The sequence below is a fragment of the Protomyctophum parallelum genome, assembly GCF_964188405.1.
Source record: "Protomyctophum parallelum genome assembly, chromosome: 4".
In the NCBI taxonomy this organism is placed as follows: domain Eukaryota; kingdom Metazoa; phylum Chordata; class Actinopteri; order Myctophiformes; family Myctophidae; genus Protomyctophum; species Protomyctophum parallelum.
In genome coordinates this window covers 21418758-21434392 of record NC_139700.1, presented here as the reverse complement: position 1 = coordinate 21434392, position 15635 = coordinate 21418758, and the positions used below count along the sequence as shown (strand labels likewise).

At 42.8% G+C, this 15635-nt stretch overlaps 1 protein-coding gene and 1 long non-coding RNA gene across 2 annotated transcripts; both read right to left on the bottom strand.

Moving 5' to 3' along the window:
• Positions 1–2732: 2732 nt before the first annotated feature.
• LOC310857392 (arylsulfatase A-like) lies at positions 2733–14747 on the bottom strand. Its single transcript, XM_083763044.1, has 8 exons — positions 14449–14747; positions 6304–6544; positions 5890–6108; positions 5187–5356; positions 4203–4327; positions 3492–3619; positions 3297–3399; positions 2733–3200 (listed from the first exon to the last, which is right to left on the bottom strand). Exons 1-8 carry the CDS (start codon positions 14679–14681, stop codon positions 2911–2913), a joined length of 1509 nt encoding a protein of 502 aa, XP_083619170.1. The 5' UTR covers positions 14682–14747; the 3' UTR covers positions 2733–2910.
• A 223-nt stretch (positions 14748–14970) lies between these two features.
• On the bottom strand, positions 14971–15501 carry LOC310857521. Its single transcript, XR_014569145.1, has 2 exons — positions 15362–15501; positions 14971–15317 (listed from the first exon to the last, which is right to left on the bottom strand). It is a non-coding gene; the product is annotated as an uncharacterized lncRNA (long non-coding RNA).
• Positions 15502–15635: the final 134 nt, after the last annotated feature.

The window sequence follows — 15635 nt, the reverse complement described above, 5'->3', positions numbered from 1 at the left end:
TTCTGTACTTCTCACATGAGAACAAGACATGTTTAACTGTCTCCATCTGTGTCCACACACACACAGACAGACAGTCCGGCTGGATGTTTTAAGCAGCTGGCTAGACCACATACCGGTAGTCCCAGTCTCAGCCTGGTTATAACAATGTCATCCCTTCTCCCAGAGTCCATTGTACATTTTATTTTATACCGTTATTCGGTATATATGTCTATATAGATGGCTGTACAGTAAAATACAGCCTGTCCCTTTCCTCTTCTCCTTCTCCTTCCCAATCTTTTTTTACCACTGGATCTCTAGTCTAGTTCCCTGCAAATGCTAAAACACTCACATTTTCCTAGTTGAACCTTTTGTACCTATACCTTTTTTAAAGCTTTTTTGGCCAAGCCATTTCATTGCCTTCGACCCCAGAGTGCCCAGGTACCCACACACAAAACCAACTTGGCAGCCCATCCTCTCTATCCTGTAAAATAGAACACATAATCAAAGTCAAAGTCGTAGGATTGGTCACAAACGTTACCGCAGTGAAATTTGTTCTCCGTATTTGACCCATGTCTTGGAGCGGTGAGACGCAGCAATTGAGCGGTGAGCTGCAGCCGTGCCGCGCTTGGGAATCGACCAGATCAAGTCAGAATGGACTCCTCCACAGTCATGCCAAACGCAGTTTTCCCGTAGACAGGGTCCAAAACCCCAAACCACACCAAAGGGTCAGGACAAAACGTTTTTTTAAGGTAAACCACACCAATGCAATGCAACTCATTGAGTTGCATTAGTGTGGTTGACCTTAAAACGTTTTGTCCCGTCCTGACCCTTTGGTGTGGTTTGGGCATTAGACCCGTCAGACGTCAGTAAAGATCTCCACGTACTCTCTATTGAACTGACCTAGGTACCTATGCTATGCACATGATCACTTGACCGCTCTTCTTCCCGGTCCAACATGGACAAATCCACTTCTAGCTCAGAATCAGAATCATCTTTATTGTCACATCACAGTTTAAGTAAAAAAGTGGGTGACAATTGTTTTTGTGCATTGTTCCCATTGTGTAATTTTCTAATTAAACAAAGAAAGGGAAGAAGAGAGGGGGCCGGGGAAAGAAATAAAATGTAGAAGTCCGTTCCACACACAAACAGCACACTTGTAGGGTCTCTCTTAGCTAATTTGAGCTCTGGGAGAAAAAAAGTCACAAGAGACCATACTGCCCAAATAATATTGTCCTGCTTTAGCCCAATGAGATCAACTTGTCCTGTTTAGCCACTGAGACATGTTAACAGTCAGTTATAACAAACGTTTGAATTTGCTACATAAACAAGATTCACAAATAAATATGTGACAGAAATGTATCTTATCTTCTACCTTTAAAAAAAATCAAGGACTTGTAAAATTAAAAGGAAAAAGTAAGAAAAAGAAGAAAAAAAAGAAAGAAAAATGTATCACTGCCTTGTCATGGGTTTGGTCTTATGAATAAAATATATGCTTGATGTCCGAAAATGTCTGTCTCCTTCTGTATCATTTATCAGTGTCATCATTGTTGGGGCATTGGAATAACTTAAACACTGAACTTTATATGATTGTCCACCGATATTGCAGTGCTTGAAGATGATTCTGTCAGTACAACTGAACCACAGTATCAGATGGTAATGCATAAGGACAAAAACAATGGAAACTAGAAAAAGTGCCCTTCTGGGCACAGGTCTCCACCAGGATGAGCAGATGTGAAGAATTCCAGGCAAAGGTTTTTCCTTGGCCTCTAGGGAGTTGGCATACAAAGTTATCCACAGATGTGCAGTTAGAGGTGAAAACACTTTTCGGCCAGTTATAGTGCCACCTTGAGGCTGAGTTGAAATTGTTCATGTGGCATTTCGTCCAGTGGGAATGTGGGTGCACAATTTCACAGAAATCACTCGATGTGTTCATGATTTGCAGCATTTTGTTTGAAACTGAGCACTCCTGTGAACTTATAGCGCCACCTTGAGGCTGAGTTGAAATTGTTCATGTGGCATTTCGTCCTCGGCCTAGTGGGAATGTGGGTGCACAATTTCACGGAAATCACGCGATGTGTTCATGATTTGCAGCATTTTGTTTGAAACTGAGCACTCCTGTGAACTTTGGAAGCCAATCTTAACCAATCAGGATGGAGTCTGAGAAATCTGAAAGACTGGTTTCGTTGAATGGCTCTAGAGAGACTGTGTACCAATTTGCGTGATGTTTGGACAATATCTGTAGGTGTACTGTGCAATAACTTGTTTTGCACAAAGCGGCCTCCTGGTGGCGCTATAACAGGCCGTTCTGGAAAGTTTGGGGCAGAGGTTCATCGTTGGCATCCAGGGAGTGTGTGTGCAAAATTTGGCATCGACCGGGTTAACGGTGGCCGAGATTAGCTGCTCACGGACACACGGACGGACACACACACACACACGGACGGACACACACACGGACGGACGGACGGACGGAGTGCAAAACATACTCTCCCCCCATGCCTTCGGCCTGGTGGAGACTCCCCCCATGCCTTTGGCCTGGTGGAGACTCCCCCCATGCCTTCGGCCTGGTGGAGACAATAATTAATATCATGTAAAGGCCAGGCATATTAAAACCAACAGCTAATATTCAAGTAAAAGCCAGGCATATTAAAATAAATGTAATTCTCAATGTTAACTTTAGAAAATAAATGTAACCTTACCAAAGTTAAACATCCTCCTGAGTCCTCACTGAGGAAGCAATTCAATAGCCATAGACATAAATCATTAGTCAAGACTCAAGAGTACACATCATCACAACATAATGAACAAAAATCATCATGTCATAACCTTTTGTTATTTCACTCATATACTTTTGTTTGAGTGACATCAGTGGTGTCCTTTGTTACGTTCCCTTCTACATTCAGTTTGATCTGCATTTTTTGTCACTTTGCCTCATTAACACTGACAGCAGCTGGGTTTGGGGCTACACTGAGGGTTGCAGCAGGGCACCAATGCAGGGTCGGCCCCTCTCCGCATTTGGCTCTCTCCAAACACCATGGAGGCCTCAAATTGAGCCTTAACCTTCAGGATCTTGGCCAGTAGGTAGTGGAGGTCTGGTCTGTCCTCCAAGGAGAGAGGATAGTTCTCAGAAGGGTCTGAGTCCAGGTCAAAAATTAGTGGGGGGTAGTGAGCCTTGAGGGGAGCGTCACAGTCTCTGTCTGGGGTTGTACTGCTTTTGATGCTTCCTATAGTACGATGAGCAAAAATGTGTCAAAAACCTCCTGCCTTATGACTTGACATGGTCAAAATATTTACTCTTAGACATAGGAAATACTACATACCACATGTGAAGAAGTGCACCTTGTAATTCCAGAACCTAAGAGCGAACATGCCAAATCTTTCACTGGGATCCATGGGATAGAACATCATGAACTCCCTCTTACTCTAGAAAGACATGCAAGTAAATTAACTGATTAGTTGGATATTAACTAAACTATGAATGTTGTTGAATGACAAGTGTGATGCCTCTATAGTACCATTCCATGTTTGACTAGGATATCCGTCATATCCACCCCATCAAGCTGCACTTGGGGAAGTTTGGCTCCTGCCAATCCTGCAAAAGTGGGCAGGATATCCAGGGTGCTGGCCAGCTCATGGGTCACCCCTGAAGGATGCATGCAAAACAGAGTAGACACCAAACCAACTTAGATGAGAAAGAAATGCAGCCTAACCATTTAATCCCTATTTGTAGTATATGACTGTGTCATGCAGCAGAAATAGTCAATCTACAAGCTCACAATGCATTTTAGTTTTTTCACCTATAATGCCCAAATATTGGGAAGCTAGATTTAAACTAAACAACAGGCATTGGAAAATGCCAGTGCATTTGCTAACTGCAGATACCGTAGGTACTGAGTACTATTATGATGCAAGGCCACAGAATATCAGAATTCAACTACAGTATGAGTGTTGTGGTCGAACTTGCATTAACCAAAACTTGTTTTGTGAATCAAACTGCACTCGGATTAAGTAGTGAACTCTCCTGTTTTATGAGATACTTTATCCATTTTGGACTGTGTTCTTCACTGATAACCTCAAGATTCAAGATGTTTATTGTCCCACAGATGTACAGGTACATGTATTGTGAAAACCTAGGTTGGGTGATGCTCCACAATACAGTGGACCTAAACTTCAGTGGCTGTTGATAATACCCAGTTCAATCTGTAGGTAAAAGAAGTCACAGATACCTGGTCTGATCGTCCCGGGCCAGAAGGCGATGCCTGGCTCTCGTACGCCGCCCTCATAGGTGGTGGCCTTCCCACATTTTAGAGGACCAGCGTTCCCTCCACGGGACATACGCATCAGTTCAGGCCTGGACACAAAGAGAGGAATAACATTTAATTTCATAACAGAGCAATAATATGGCAGATCAAAGTGCCATAGATAGTATGTATTACCCGCCATAGACATAAGATGCCTTCACCTTTGAAAAGAGGATAAACATAGATTAGATAGCAGGTTAAAATGTCTGCTCTTTTAAAAGTAGGTATATTCTGTTTAAAATGACTATATTGTGATTGTAATCATTGCTAAAGTGTTTGATCAGTAACAGGGTTTTCCCCGTTGCCAATAAACAAAAGAAAATCAAACCTGTGTGAAGTGAGGGGTGTTCTTATCCTTAAACATCATCATACATCATCTCATGAACAACTGAATTTATGTGATTGGTTAGCCGATTTGCTCGTCTACATACAACGTACATTTTCCCTTCATTGTCAATGGCATTTAATGTTTGTGTCGCCACAAATTCACGTCATATTTGGCGGAGACATTTGACCTAATTTCTCCTTCATTGTCAATGGCAAATATGAGACGTGTGTGGACAAAAGCTCTATATATGTATAGAGGTAGCGCCCCTCAAACATCACACCTGTGTGAAGTGAGGGGCTTTTATCATCATAATTCATAAATCATCTAATTCCGGCCAATCAGAATTTGCGTCTTCACGGTGAAGAATGTTCAATGTTTGTGTTTACGCAATGTTTGTGTTTACACAAACACTCAAAACTGGCCATTCATTATCAATAGCATTTAATGTTTGTGTTTACATGCACACTAACAGCTGGACATATAGGAGGGGATAGCGCCCCTCAAAAATAAATGTTCAGGTGGGTTGTCAATTTCAGTTAATCAGAAGAGAGTACCGATTTAGAACAGCGGCACCAACCCACCCATTATCAGAGGTAAAGAAAACCAGAGTGTTGTTAATCTGCCCCGTTTTCTCCAGGGTGGAAAGGATGTTTCCCACAGTACTGTCAAACTCCATCAGAGCATCTCCATAGGGGCCCCTCGGAGACAGATATGCCGTCTCTGGACCTGCATACTGGGGGTAGTGTGTGTGCTGGACGAGGTTGGAAGAAAGTTTAAAATGTCACTTGGGATATAAACTGAAAAACAAAACATTTAAATACATTAATTACACAAAATAAAGGAACATACAAATTACTATTACTATTACGAGTGCACTGTACATTCAGTCTAAGTACAGGGCCGGGCAATTACGCAGAAATATATCTAAATTGAAATTTAGAACAAATAACCGACTTATAACCGAATAAGGTTTTTGTAATAAATAAAATGTTTAAGGAATCTACAAAAGATTTTTTTTTTTAAATAATAGACTAAATTGTCTGATTAACAACTAAACCACTATTATAATTTATTGTACAATGGCAGCATGCAAAAATATCCAATCTTGATGCAACACGTTGTGAGGTTGTATATCGGCTATTTTCACTATATTAAAAAATAAGTTTGATCACGGAAAAGGTTTGAAGTCATTTCACCAGCCCTACTAACAACATTGTGAGCTTGTACTGTAGATGACAACTTGGTAGTGTTTAAATGAGGCTTCAGTTTGCCCCTGATGCTTACGTGGTTAGGATAATAGAGGAAGAAGGGTTGCTTCTTCTGGGCTGAAGCAGCGATGAAGGCCGTAGCAAAGTCACTGTAAGCCCTCTCCAGGTCCAGGAAGTGGACTGGCTGCTGTATGATGGACTTGTTGTGCATCAGTGGGACGGTCACTGTGTCTTTGTCACAGAATCCAAAACACTTAACATCAGGGGGGAAACAAGTCAGGTTATGACAGGGTCCCTGAGGAAGGAGTATGGGGGAAATAATTAAAAGAAAGAAAATATATACTTTCCCAGAATTGCATGACAAAGGTCTTTAATTATCGACCACACTTTAAAAACCTCATATATTTTACCTTTGTTCTATGTATCATGCTGTGATAGCGTTGTTTAGTTAAAAATCCAAATGCGGCAATGATTATGTTATGACACTGACCTGATCATGAGAGTAGGGGATCCCAAGGTACTGGTCAAAGCCCTGACGGGTAGGCAGGTACGTGCCATTAGCCCCATATCCCAGATGCCACTTCCCCACAGCAGCCGTGGCGTAGCCAAGAGGCTTCAACATCTCCGCGATTGTGGTCTCATTCAGTGGCAGACCCCCAATAGAACCTGGGAAAAATACTCCTGGGTAGATACCTGAACGGGTATGGTAGCGCCCTGTCAACAAAGACGCCCTGAAAGGCAACATGCAAGCTTGATTTATAGAAATATTCTCTTCAGGTCAAATATGTATTGTGCAGTACAGACTGTGTGTGTGTGTGTGTGTGTGTGTGTGTGTGTGTGTGTGTGTGTGTGTCCCCGCAATTTATGCAACGTCCCCAATTAGCTGACTGCTCAGTGTGAATGGCCCGGCTGCTCAACAGTGTGTGACCGACCCGAATGTGACCCCAATAATCTGCAGGCCGGGGTCAATAGGTCGTACTACAAACATACTCCAAACAGACAGACATACACACACAGCCCTTCCTTGGAGCGGTTAGCACCAGCACCGGCGCTCAAAAAGGCTTTAACTGTCCGAGATGCTTGGCTTGAGACGTGGTTAAACAAACCCCTTTATTTGGAGTCATTTTTGTATACCACACCGTCCATAGACAACATTTTTCAAATTTCATTATGCTTTAAGTAGCATGCGACATGTAAAAATAGGGGGTTTTCATGATTATGAATCCATTCCAAGCATTAGTTTTCCACGAAAAACACTCCTTTGACTAAATCCGGCCATGGCCACTCACCCAAATGTGCTGACCTCATCACATTTGTGCTGACCTCATCACATTTGTGATGACGGCTATGGCTGTTTTTTAGCCCAAGTGAGGGGCACTAATATATTAAAGTCTAACTCATGTTGATTATGCCCCTCAAAAACACAAATAAAAAGTAAGGCATGACAAGTTCAACTCTATTCCTTGAGCTTTTGGGCCCTCCTGAACGGAACATTTTGCATTTGTCCTCTGTATAGAAATCCATGTCTTACGCCGCATCTTCAGTAGCTAAAGAGTGCGGGGGTCGTGCCCTGAAAATACCTGATCAGGTATTTTCGATATCTTTGGCCAAAAGTGACCTTTTTTCTGCCTTTATTGACAGCATCAAGCGAAGACAGACAGGAAAGAGGGAGAGAGAGAATTGGGGAGACATGCAGCAAATGTCGTCATGAACAGGACTCGAACACGCGACACGCTGTCAGGCCAAAGCCTATATGTGGCAATGTGGCATGCGCCTGCCGTGGACCACTAGGCCAGCGGGCGCCCCCAAAAGTGCAATTTTAGGGAATTTCAGCCCCTGCCCCATGACCTTTATTGTAGCCTTGGAGTTTTATATATATTTATTTTCTGACATTTTGTATTATGCCATAATTACAAATAGCCTATAGCGCTGGTCCATAGCTCTAATGCGTTGCAACGCATTAGAGCTATGGACCAGAGCTATGCCAAATACTTCAAATAGTTATTTGAACAACTGTCCATCTGAAAGATAACACCGGTGTAAAGTTTAATTGGCTGAGTCTATGCACATGATCTGATCAGTTCAACCTATATACTCGTTCAACCATAGAGTATAAAGAAGGAGGGTTCAACTAAAGCTAAATTCCAATACCTCAACTTTCAGACTCGCTCACTCTCCTCGCGTCCTCCACTCGCTCCTCGGCTCCGCCCCCAGCGAGGAGGAGAGGATCCGATGCGAGGACAGAGTGGTGGTCACTGGTGGAGAGAAATTTTCTCCTGATTCGGAATGCACTACGCTGTCATTTTAAAGCGACGGCATAATTCGGCGATCACTTGTGACGTGTCCCACAGCTGGATCACTGGAACACAACGGGATGAATACAACCTTCCGATCGTATACCCTGCGAGAGTTGTCATTGCCATAAATATAAGTTTACATGTGTAACCAGGTAGACCTGTTACTATGACAGCATCATTGGCGGAGCACATGCTATTGTCTGGTATAGTATAGCACAACTGTCATGTCTTAATCCCTTTTGTTTTGTAATAAAGTCACTTTTAACTAGGATTTTGGAATTGATATATTCTAACATGATCTTCTCTTTGCAGTGAAGCCATTCATTATTAATAAGTATTTCATTCTGCTTTTGAGTTATAAATAAAATAATAATCATTGTACAATTGGAAACGCACGTCTCTGCTCCTTTTCTTTATCTCAGCCCAGTGGGTTCTCAATTGGTAGCCTATCATTTTGTATTATTATCATATTAATCTCTGCCAGGTGAAACTCCCAGGGTGACGTATAGTGGTAAAGTGCCCTGGTCACACATGCATAGAATAGTAGCCTACCGAATAGCAGAATAGACAATTCATCACAATCTTATTTAATCTTCCCCTCTATTCTTCTATACTGTTGGTTCACTTTTTATTCCCTTTTTTTCTAACTGTGTATTTCATGATTTCTATTTTTATTTTTGCATAGATGTGTGTATTTATGTCTTTAAATGTTTTGATGAATTGAAAATGGAAGACCATATAGCAGTTTTTATATTGACCTGTACCTTCCTTGGACTGTACCTATTCAAAACTGATTCAATCAGTCAATCTATTTATTTATTTTTAATTCCCAGCAATGCTCTTTGTTTACACTCCAAATGTTATGGACCTTAATTACTATATGCCCTATTGGCTGGCAACACAGAACACACACCAGGTGATGCCTATCATGAACGAATATCAAGAATATAAAAGGGGTTCTACAAACAATTTGATGATCACCAGACAAGATGAAGACAGCTCTGATTACAGCTTCTTGGCTGTGGCTGCAGCTGAAAAGGCAAGAACAACAAAATGAGCAGCAGGCCCTGTCCGCTCGCAGGAGAGCACGTATCCGCCGTGCATTAATACTGCTCATCCACAAGGTAAGCCAGCTGTTCTTAAACCAAACATCAGTAAGTGGTAGGCAATGTCATGGATGTCAAACAAAATCCTACAATTCACACATCTTGTGTTTTGCATGCACTGTCAAGCACTCATTACGGTCAGTCATTTACATGAATGGATACATAGCAAAGTTAATAATGACAGGCCTCATGCCATTGTAGAGATTCTTGATAAATTGCATGTATTTCAGACTACAAACATATAGTTCATGTGTACATGACAACAATCATTCACTTTCAATTCACAGGACCAAAGTCCTGCATCTCTGGTAAGGTACGCCATTGTAAACAGGAGTGTGCGTGTCCTGAAGATATGGTTTGACCCCAACTACCCTCACCTCAGGAGGGAGTACCGCCTGAGCCGGGAAACCATCGTGGCCCTCATCAGGCTGCTGCCAAATGAGGGGACACATGGCTGGGGACGGGACATCATGGTCCTTGTCACACTGTACTGGCTGGCACATGGCGCCTCCTATTTGGTGGTGTCCGGGGCATTTGACATGCCAAAGACCACTGTGCATAGGCTGGTCCACAGTGGCACGTATGCCATTGCAGCTCTTCGCACAGAGGTGATCAGTTTTCATTTTGGTTTAACATGAAGCATGATATTCTAGAAGCCTTTAAACAGCTCATTCCAAATACACATGCTTCAACATACAAAACGAGAACAACAAGAACAACAATCAACACACTCATTGAAACATATATGACACAACAACTCTTAAGATACGGATATGCAATGCAGTAATTCAATAATCATGTTTTTTTGTTTAACAATAGGTCATCCGGTTCCCTGCTGCTCATGAGCTGGCAGAGGTTGGGCAAGGCTTTGAAGGCCTGGGCAACAGTTCAGTTTTCCGAAAATGTGTTGGTGCCATTGATGGGTGCCACATACGGATTAAGCTCCCCTCTGGACCACACTGCCAGGAGTACATGAACAGAAAGCTCTTCCCTTCCATACAGGTATCACCTTATGTCTTATCAAGTACTATGTGTAAATAAATATGTAGATCATTTTCTTCCCCTTTGCACTGTTCTTATTCTCCCCTTTCTTTATGGAAATGTCATAAACGATGGGGCCTCAAAAATGTATTCACCCACTGATGAATTAGTTTCACCTGTAAACCTGTGATGTGACAATAAAGTTGCTTCTGATTCTGCAGCTGCAAGGTTTATGTGACTCGAAGGCCAGGTTCCTGAACACCTTCGTGGGGTATCCTGGCCGTGTCAATGATGCCAGAATCCTGAGGAACAGGTATGAGAATTGTATCATTCCATCTTGCAGGATCATGGTCCAAATACCTTTACTTATCATTCATGTGTGTGGGCTTGATATGCCAAGGCATTTCCCCCTTGCTGTACAATAAATAACATTATTTTCTCTTAACAGCGGGATGTACAGGGAGTCTCTGTACCCTCCTCCAGGGTACTTTATTGTGGGCGATGGTGGCTACCCATGCATCAGTGCTCCCATCACATTAGTGGCACCGTACCGGGATCCAGTCCAACCCATTAAGGTCCGGTACAACCACCACCATTCCAAGGCTCGCTCCATCATTGAGCGGGCCTTTGGCAGGCTGAAGGTGAGATGGAGGTCCCTGCTCTTCAAGGCCCTGGAGGTCCACAACACCTTTGTCCCAGCTGTGGTCACTGCATGTTGTGTACTACACAACATTGCTATTACTGAAGGGGACATAATAGAGCCTGACAATGAGGAGGAGGAGGAGGATGGACCTCCAGCCGGTCCAGAGAGGGGGGAACAGTGTGGGGAAGGTCTGCGGGACAGAATGGCAGCCCAACTGTCGGCTCCAGACCCAGAGCACATACCTTATCACATGGACGAGCATGATTATTTGTAGTTTTTTGTTTTGTTTTTGTTTAACCTTTCATTTATTTCATTAATAAAACTTCTGGGCGTTGATACACTAGACTCTTTTCATTTAATGCATGTTCTTACATGATGTACTGGAGTATGTCTAGTGTGTTTCTTCTATTTAAATAATTAGTATGAGATGGAATTGGAACTTACCACTTGTGCTATACTGCCCTGGTTTAAAAAAAACTGGTTAACTTAAATGCAGTTGAAGAATTGAAGTTTAAATAAACAAACACATTAAACCAATTCCTATTAGGGTAATGATTGATAGTGTTTCTGGCATAGAATGAAAGAATACATTTGTTATAGAAATAGCAAATTGTTCATCTACAAGCTTATATCCTTTTTCTTAAGAAATGGGGGGGAAAACAATAAGGAAGGATCCACACACTCGAATATGGCCACAATTTGGAATTTATTTGACTCCAGCACCTCAAAAGGCTCACTTAAATGTACAGTATACCAGCAGATGGTCGGTGGCTTCTTTAGAAATGAAATAATGCCTCTGAAGAAATGAAATAATGCCTCTGAAGAAATGAAATAATGCCTCTGAAGAAATTAAATAATGCCTCTTAAATAAATGAAATAAATGTCTCTTAAAAAATGCCTCTTAAATAAATGCCTCTTAAAAAATGCCTCTTAAATAAATGTCTCTTAAAAAATGGCTCTTAAATAAATGTCTCTTAAAAAATGCCTCTTAAATAAATGTCTAAAGAAAAGATCATTTTTTTTTTAAATTCACCAGCTCCGCCAACAGGTCAAGGAACCTGGTATTGTCCCGCTGCTGAGCAGCATGGCGCTGCTCCTCCCTAGCCTGGCGCTCTTCCTCCCTCCTCTGCTCTTCCTCAAGGAAGTCTGTGATGGATTTCCTTTTTCTTGAAGGAGCAGAGGAAGAGGCGGCAGGGGGGGGGGCAGAGGCAGATGAGGTGGAGGAGGATGAGGCAGATGGGGCGGCAGATGAAGATGAGGTGGAGGAGGATGAGGCAGATGGGGGGGCGGCAGAGGCAGATGAAGATGAGGCGGATGGGCGTTTGGCAGAGGAAGATGAACTGGTGGATGGACGCTTGGCAGAAGATGAGGAGGATGATGATGTACCGGTGGATGGATGTGAGGTGGAGGATGATGTGGAACCGGAGGATGGGGGACAGACAGAGTTGCCTGGCTCACCGTCCTCCTGGCCAGGAGATGAGCCAGGCATTTGGGAGGACACACCCCTGGCCGTCTGGACTACAGTGCTATTAGAATCTATTAGAACCGGGGGCACCATAGAGGGGGTGTCCCCGATGGCATCGTGCATCTCTGCAAACCAGGGCCAGGTTATGGGTGTGTCCTCCCCTCTATCCGTCCCTGACCCAGTAGGGGGACATTTGATCTCCTACAAGAAAAGAAGCAACATTGTAGTTGAACAGCCTTACAAGTTTCACAATGTGTGAGACTAGTATACATACATGCACACACACACACAGCAGAGGCCAAACGGCACGAAGCACTTGAAATTGCACACTGCAACCATACCTTGTATTTTCTTTTTAAATTGTCCCATTTCTTGCGGAGCTGGGTGGTGGTGATAATACCTTCGACTTGCATCATAATCTGTACTTTCCTGAGGAATACAAAACATGTTACATGCACACATTCTACTAATCAATTACATGTGTTGGGAATTTGATGGTAATGGTTCATGCTATTGAACTTGTAATAGGGATGATGTCAGGATACGCACATTCATACAATTGTCAACTCTACATATACAGTAAAATACAGTCCAGCAGCTGACTGAACATTTAACATATAGAAAGTGCATATCCACATTGTTTTGAAGCTTTCAATGAAATACATGTTCATCTTTGTCACTATATTAATATTGATAGTGACAAAGATGAACATGTATTTCATTGAAAGCTACAAAACAATGTGGATATGCACTTTCTATATGTTATCCTGCAAGTTGAAATGTACACAACTAAAGCTCAGTTTGTTCTGATACATATTGTGACAAATAAAATGCTAATTGATGCAACTCACGTCCATGCATTTTTTGCAGAATTACGTCTGCCATCAAACAGATGCTCGCTTGTCGTTCTCACCAGTATGAGCGACCGAGTCTCTTCATCCGTCCCTGTAAAAGGAATTGTTTGTGTCAAGCTAGTATGTATGTAGTATGACACAAATGTGTCTTTGATGAGACAGAATATGCACATAATATTCATAGATTTACGTATATGAACTGTCATTTTCTTTACGTTTGGATGTATATTTTTTTGATATGTGGATTCCTAAAAAAAAAAACACATGTGCACAGAAGTTACAGAACCAGTTATCTTCATTCATCAATGTGGATGGCCACATTGCAATCTCTATAATTAACATTGTTGGTGTGCACAGCCATTTATTTCAGAATTAATATAGCGCATGTATGCGCAAACTTACATATATGGATTGGTTCTGCCTCCTTCCTTGCCATCTTCGCTAGTTCGCTTGCGTTTGTTTGTGTACTATCCACATGTGGAGGGGGCGTTTATATACGTCACTGGGGAAGGAAAAACGTGTACACGTGATGCGGAAATCCGGCGCGAGGAGACGAAATACCCCACCGAGCCTGCACCTGATGTACACTCGCTCTATGCGGTCTCGGAGAGCTCACTCGGCTCCTCCACTCGACTGTCCTCTCCTCCTCGATGGAGCGCTTTAACAATCGGAACGTTAACCATTTCCGGGTCACGCTGGAATGACCCCGAGTGACCGAGTGGGAGTGAGCGAGTGGCCGAGATTTTGGGTATTGGAATTTAGCTTTAGGGTTCATTCAACCTGCACAAGAAGCATTTCCGCATAGTGCCTCGCCCTCGCTGCCTCCCACATCCATTGCTTTGGATAGCCCTGATGAAGTTTTCCTCCTTTAACATCAAGTGTGCCCGGATCTCCGCTTTGTTCTATATCGATGTGTTATCCCGATTGATCCCAGGAGCACCTTTTTAATATTTGTATACCTGCACACCTCCTGAGCACCTTGCCTCTCCATTGTTTTGGACTTTGTATTTGACCGTGTATTCCTGTTAGACCTGTTCCGCTGCCGTCTAACAAAACATATTTCAGCCACTATATTTTTCATCTGTAATGGTGTCGTGATTAGCCTAAGATTTAGACTCTCGTCTCGTAGATAGATCTACGAGAATCTACGAGATCTCGATCTACGAGTCTAAATCTTAGGCTAGTGACTGTTGTGATGTGGTGACCTGACAATACATTCTGATTCAGTCATGAGTGCACTGAGTGACTGCATTGTCACTGTCATGGTTTGGTGACTTGGGTCACTATACCTGGACGGGCTGCAGGCTCCACAGGTGCTGTAGAAGTCAGTGAAACGGAGTCCCTCGGCTGCCAGGCGGTCCAGATTGGGAGTCAGTGAAGTCGGATGTCCATAGCAGCCCAAATCTCCAAATCCCAAATCGTCAGCGAAAAGTAGTACAAAATTTGGTGGTGACGCTAAGCAGCTGGAGAAAAGCAACACACTTAAAAATGCAAAGGTGATTTGATCCATTTTATGTCGCATTTCATTTGCAAAAAGTCGAGTTTGGGATCAGATAGCGCTGTCTTCTTTTGGTTTCCTCCGAGGTGGAAACTAAAGTAGGCCTATGGTAGAATCTCTTTGGTCTGGTGACACTGACGCGATGTTATCTTTCCTGTTCGGCAGGATGTACACATTAGTGCAAAGCTGCCCTCCACAGATGGCTCTGGGGTATAGGCTACTAACCCTACAGCACTTTAGAACAGGGGTTCTCAACATGGGGGTGACAGGGGGTCCCGATTCCCGAACTTATTTTGGGGGTCCCCCCAAATTATTTATATATTTATTTTTTTGCAACAGAATGGCTGGAAATGGAAAATTAGACTTTACATATAGGCCTACACATGCAGTGCATGCATAAACTTTCCTTAATCTGGTTTCGGTATTTATTTATTATGTATTTTCTCTATTATTAAGGTGATTGTAGTGGTCAATTTGGTGGTGTGGAGGGGGTCGTGAGACATGGCCAAAGCATTTTTGGGGGTCCCCAGGCAAAAACGTTGAGAACCCCTGCTTTAGAATATAGTATAGTATTATAGAGTGGAGAACGCTGGTGTAAATATAGCCTTAAAGGAGACAACTTTGAGACCTTGATCTGCCAATTCCTCAAACATCTGCTGCCTCTCATTTCTGTACTTCTCACATGAGAACAAGACATGTTTAACTGTCTCCATCTGTCCACACTGACAGACAGTCCGGCAGTCCGGCTGGATGTTTTAAGCAGCTGGCTAGACCACATACCGGTAGTCCCAGTCTCAGCCTGGTTATAACAATGGCATCCCTTCTCCCAGAGTCCATTGTACATTTCCTTTTCTACCGGTATTCGGTATATAGGTCTATATAGATGGCTGTACAGTAAAATACAGCCTGTCCTCTTCTCTTTCCCGCACTTTGTTTTACCACTGGATCGCTAGTCTAGTTGTTCCCTGCAAATGCTAA